Source organism: Agrilus planipennis, unplaced genomic scaffold (genome assembly GCF_000699045.2).
Source record: "Agrilus planipennis isolate EAB-ADULT unplaced genomic scaffold, Apla_2.0 scaffold44, whole genome shotgun sequence".
NCBI lineage: Eukaryota > Metazoa > Arthropoda > Insecta > Coleoptera > Buprestidae > Agrilus > Agrilus planipennis.
The window spans coordinates 750,064-754,844 of NW_020438939.1; the positions used below are offsets into that span (position 1 = coordinate 750,064).

The window sequence follows — 4,781 nt, forward strand, 5'->3', positions numbered from 1 at the left end:
TTTTTGGTTAAATAAACGTAATCTAAAATCTTTTAAAAATTATTATTCTATCTGGATACTTCCTCGTTTCAGCCTTCAAGAGAGAATTAGAAATAGCAAGACTCATGGCGAACATTTTTGGAGAAGTGTATTTCAAGAAATAAGGAATAACATCCAAACAAAGTTTACTTTACCGCATTTGGAAACTTTATTAAAAAAAAATCAAATCACATGAAAAGTAAGTTTTGTTTTATATTTAATTTTTTTTTTGTACGAAACAAGTAACGAACACACAAATATTAATTAATCACTTTTTTTCGCAGCAGATACATAATTAAAAATTAATCAATTACCGCACAAAATAAGCAGCATAACCTTATTTCAGATAAAATCGCATTATATTTTTCACATTTTTGATCGTAAGGTATCTCAAAATGTATTTACAAAGCCCTTTCGCTGTCAGATTAATCCACCTCGTCTGTGACATCTTGCATTTAATTTTTATAGAGGCTTCATTTACCCTAATAAAAAGACACAAGAAATAAAAAAAGTATATTTCTAACACCACAAATACATACAAACGCAGACTTTAGACAATCTCATAAAAATAAACATTTCATCTTAATTAAATACATTCCTATAATTAATAATATTTTATTCTTAATCACAAAGCCAAATCATTAAAATTTCCACATTTTGAAAGATGCCAAAAATGGTGTGAGATCAGCCCAATCTGGAAATTCTTCCAGAAATTGTTTAAAGTGAGGTGTTTTAACGTTATTGACCTCGTGGACATATCTTCCCAAAACTGCAATATCTAAAATCGAATGCTTCCAGTTTTGGGGTACTTGGAGATGCATAGAAAAATTTAAAGGCCTTTTCTCAATCCCCCAAGCATAATTTATGAAATAAGTCGTCTGGTTCTTCCATTTAGGTCCCTCTTTTATTTCTGAAGACAAACTAATATTTTTTAACGCCACCCCCAATTGTAAAGCAAAGTAGATAGTCATGTGAGTTGGTCCTGGAATTCAAAATTATTTATGTTACAAAACAGTTAATGATTTAACAATAATATGCATACCTGAAGCAGAAAAATTGAGCATTACTAATGTTGGACTTATGTTTTCTTTGTTTTGTATGATTAGTTGCACATCTTCTTGAATTATTGGCTGTTCAGCGGAAATCCAGCTACTTTTACTTCTAAAAGAGCAACAAAAAATATTAGAATCGAAAATATCGTACATCGTTTCTTTAACACACAATACTTCAATAGCTCGTGGGTGTAATATGGGCATTCCATAAAATAATTCGCTATCAGACAAAGTGTTAACACTTTGAGCTTTTTTGACATCTTCCACAAAATTTTCAACACTTCTTGGAGAATTTCTGTCCAAATTTACGATAAAATATCCAGCATCTTGTTTATAAACGGTTCCGTTTATGTTATAAAATGCTCTTCCAGTATGCTACAAAAAAAAAATGTTTTGATTACATTAACACCGCAATAATGTTATTGTACTTGTATCCAAAAACGTTGAGGGGCTGGAGAAGAAAAATCTCCACTGTATGGGAATCCCAGAGGAGTAAAAACAAGTCCAAAAAATGCCAAAAAGGTAATTAAAAACCCATAAAATACTTTTAATGGACTTCTAACAAGGGTTATCAAAGGGACCTACATATAAAAATCAATGTTATTTTAATTAATTTTAAATAATTTAAACTTACAAACAAACTACTTATTAAAACGGAAAGAATTAGAGTTGCGAAACCAACAAACAGTTCCGGATTTTTATTACTACCAAACCTTCCAGTAATAGGAATGACAAAGGTCATTAAAATCACACTCGTGTACATTAAATAGCAGACAGGAATTAGAGTGCTTATCAGGTGTAAAAATTGCCAAGTCCTAACTAAATATAATATATTTACAATTACGATAACAGAAATAAAATTAGTAGCATATTACGCTTGAAAAAGGTATGGCATAACAGATTGTACATATGTAGAGTAATCTCTCGATAAAATTTGTTGAAACAAAAATTCACATGTATCATTAATTACTTACAAAATATAACAAAGACACTTACCAGAGTACTGAAGTTTAGAAAAATGTATAACAGCAAAAACTAAACTATTAAAAACCAAAGGTATTTGGATTATATGCGAAGCCCTAATATTAAAAAAGGTACCAATCACAAGAGGCACACACCATATCAATCTTACACAACTTAACTGAACTTGAGTATGTGCTGCAATTGAATTATTTTCCTAAAATATAATATAACTTTGTTATAGCATTGATTACATCATTTCAAAAAGGTACTTACTTTAAATGAGTATTTGTTTGCAATTATTATAACTCCACAACATAGACCCCAAATGGGTACTACATAAAGACCTAGTATAATCCAGGGATTTCTATACCAACTCATAGTGTAACCCAAATAATCAAGTAGAATTCCCAAAATTACAGTAAATCCTATTGCAAGTAACCATCCCACAATGATCCCCATTTTGGTTATCAAAATATATAATAAGTCTTCTTTATTGAGTCCTGAATATTTTAAGTTTATAATATAATGAAGTTAATTTACTATAATATGTTCAAGTGGCAAAAGTAAATAAAACTCACGCAGTCCCAAAGTAAAAAAGCATCTGAAGGCAACTATGAGACATAAAAGAGCAGTTGAGTAGTTTAATAAAGTTGCTACGTTTATTGTGTAGACAATCATAAAAAGACCAAAAAAATCGTAATAAACTACTTTAGTTTGATCCTGGGATTCTAAATTATCAATTTCAGTAGTGTTTACCAAATTTTTAATTAATGACAGCACATTATCACCAACATGTTGAAATGACCCAAGTGGAATGTTATCAAAACCATCATACTTGGTGTGATACCTGTATCCACTTCTTACAAATGCCATATCATAGCCTACATACAAACTCAAAATAGATGTTTATAAATATTACATAATCTGTAATAAGCTTACCAACAACCCCACCAAAATCTCTAAACACTCTAAAGTCTGTATCTGAAGGAATTAAATTATTTTGAAATATTTCTTCCCCTGTCACTTGTCCTGCAGGATGTGGAACTTTGCTGAACTTGTGCACCAACCAGGGCTGCCCTGGACCAGTTTGAAATAGAATTATTTTACCACCTGCCCCTGCAGCTTCTAAATTAATGACTACTTTACAATTTCCAGCCCAATTATGTTGAGTAATAAAGCCATGAGACGCTTGCAAAAAAGACTCTTCTGCCCCATTAAAAAGAAAAATTATATCATGTTCAAAATCGTCTGCTGACCTGGAAAGCACTCGCAGAACTTCCAACATTGTTGCACAATTAATACCATCATCGCTACCCCCTGAAGTTTATTTACCTATATGCAAATTATACAAAACAATATTTAAAAATAAAAAGAAAAGCTCACCTGGACTTGTAGGTACAGAATCAAAATGAGCATTTATCAAAATACTTTTATTTTTGTTATTGTTTATGGAAGACAATTTAACAATCAAATTTTGAACATTTCCATATGCATTCACTATACCATAGGGGGCATAATCGAGATAGTATGATCCTGAAACTGTTTGTAAATCGACTTTAATTTTTTTGTTAGAATGTGCATTGATCACAATGTCGTTAATTTGTTTTTTCAAATATTGAACAGCCAATAATTCATTTTCATAACTACCCACAACCCTAGGGCCAAAATCTGTTAAGCCTTTTAAATAATTTCTAGCTTCTTCAGCAATAAACTTTTCAGAGTACTTCTCCTACAAAAACATTCATTTTCATGTTACTATACACTGTAAGACTGAAAAAATCAAAACCTTGTCAGCACTTTTTAATGGAACTGGTAATATGCTGTCTAAGAGAAGAGACAATCCAAACAAGCCCAGTAATAAAATTACAAAGAAAACAACAAACAAAGGTGATATGCTGTGAATACTTGATGAAGGTATATTCCCTTTATATTCTTCATTACTTCTCTCTTCAAATTCCATAGTTAAAGGCTCAAATGTAACATGTTTTTGCTCACTTCTGTTTCTCATTTTATGTGATTACTGATTACTTATCAAAAGCACATTTACTCTTTATGTTGGCTACAAAAAGTAATAGAAGTGTATCGAAATGAAAACTGCAACACAAAAAGAAAACAAACGATATAAAAAAAATAATGTGGGTAAATACTCAGTTCGATTTACTATAAATAACAATAGCTTTAGTACTAACGTGTACAATATTCATTTAATTTAAGAAAAAATCACTTATTGAAAGGAAATAACAATAAAAAAGATTATGAGTACTCACCGGTACCACACAACTCAAAATATGCAAAATAATTTAGTCTTTTCTTAACCTATGGTCATTTTAGACTTTAGAAGTGTCTCCAATTGAAATACAAATGCAAATTGTAGCAATCTCTTTTTTTTTAAAAATGTATTTATATTTTATTTTTTGATATAGATGATAAAGACTTATTATCTATGGGCAACATAGACAAATAGCGATATATACCCATTGTATATACCATCGACTTTTAGTAATGGACATGCCTTAGCGGTCAGAATTGTGGTACAAAAGAAAGAGATGGAACGAAGTTTCACATATGTAAATTCGAGACGTTAAATTCTGCTACTAATGAGATAAGAGGTAATACATAGCAAAATTAGAAAAAAAAAGCGAAGTAGGTATAATTGTTTCAGTTTTTCAACAGTAACAAAAATTTTTCTCATTAATTTACGATAACCTATAGTAGAAAAGAAATTGAGAATGAATTACTTCTTTTTAT

At 30.2% G+C, this 4,781-nt stretch overlaps 1 protein-coding gene across 4 annotated transcripts; it reads right to left on the reverse strand.

The window, feature by feature from the left end:
• Positions 1–518: 518 nt before the first annotated feature.
• LOC108733538 (endoplasmic reticulum metallopeptidase 1) lies at positions 519–4,498 on the reverse strand. Of its 4 annotated transcripts, XM_025974510.1 has the most exons (13): positions 4,301–4,496; positions 3,820–4,127; positions 3,681–3,762; positions 3,417–3,572; positions 2,973–3,350; positions 2,612–2,914; positions 2,307–2,533; positions 2,067–2,247; positions 1,705–1,889; positions 1,499–1,651; positions 1,240–1,445; positions 1,061–1,179; positions 519–1,000 (listed from the first exon to the last, which is right to left on the reverse strand). In XM_025974510.1, exons 2-13 carry the CDS (start codon positions 4,039–4,041, stop codon positions 660–662), a joined length of 2,553 nt encoding a protein of 850 aa, XP_025830295.1. In that variant the 5' UTR covers positions 4,042–4,127; positions 4,301–4,496; the 3' UTR covers positions 519–659. The 4 variants fall into 4 exon arrangements, with proteins under 4 accessions (XP_025830295.1, XP_025830294.1, XP_025830297.1 ...); XM_025974509.1 differs by having other exon boundaries at positions 3,417–3,762; positions 4,301–4,495; XM_025974511.1 differs by lacking the exon at positions 519–1,000 and having other exon boundaries at positions 1,089–1,179; positions 1,245–1,445; positions 3,417–3,762; positions 4,301–4,498.
• Positions 4,499–4,781: the final 283 nt, after the last annotated feature.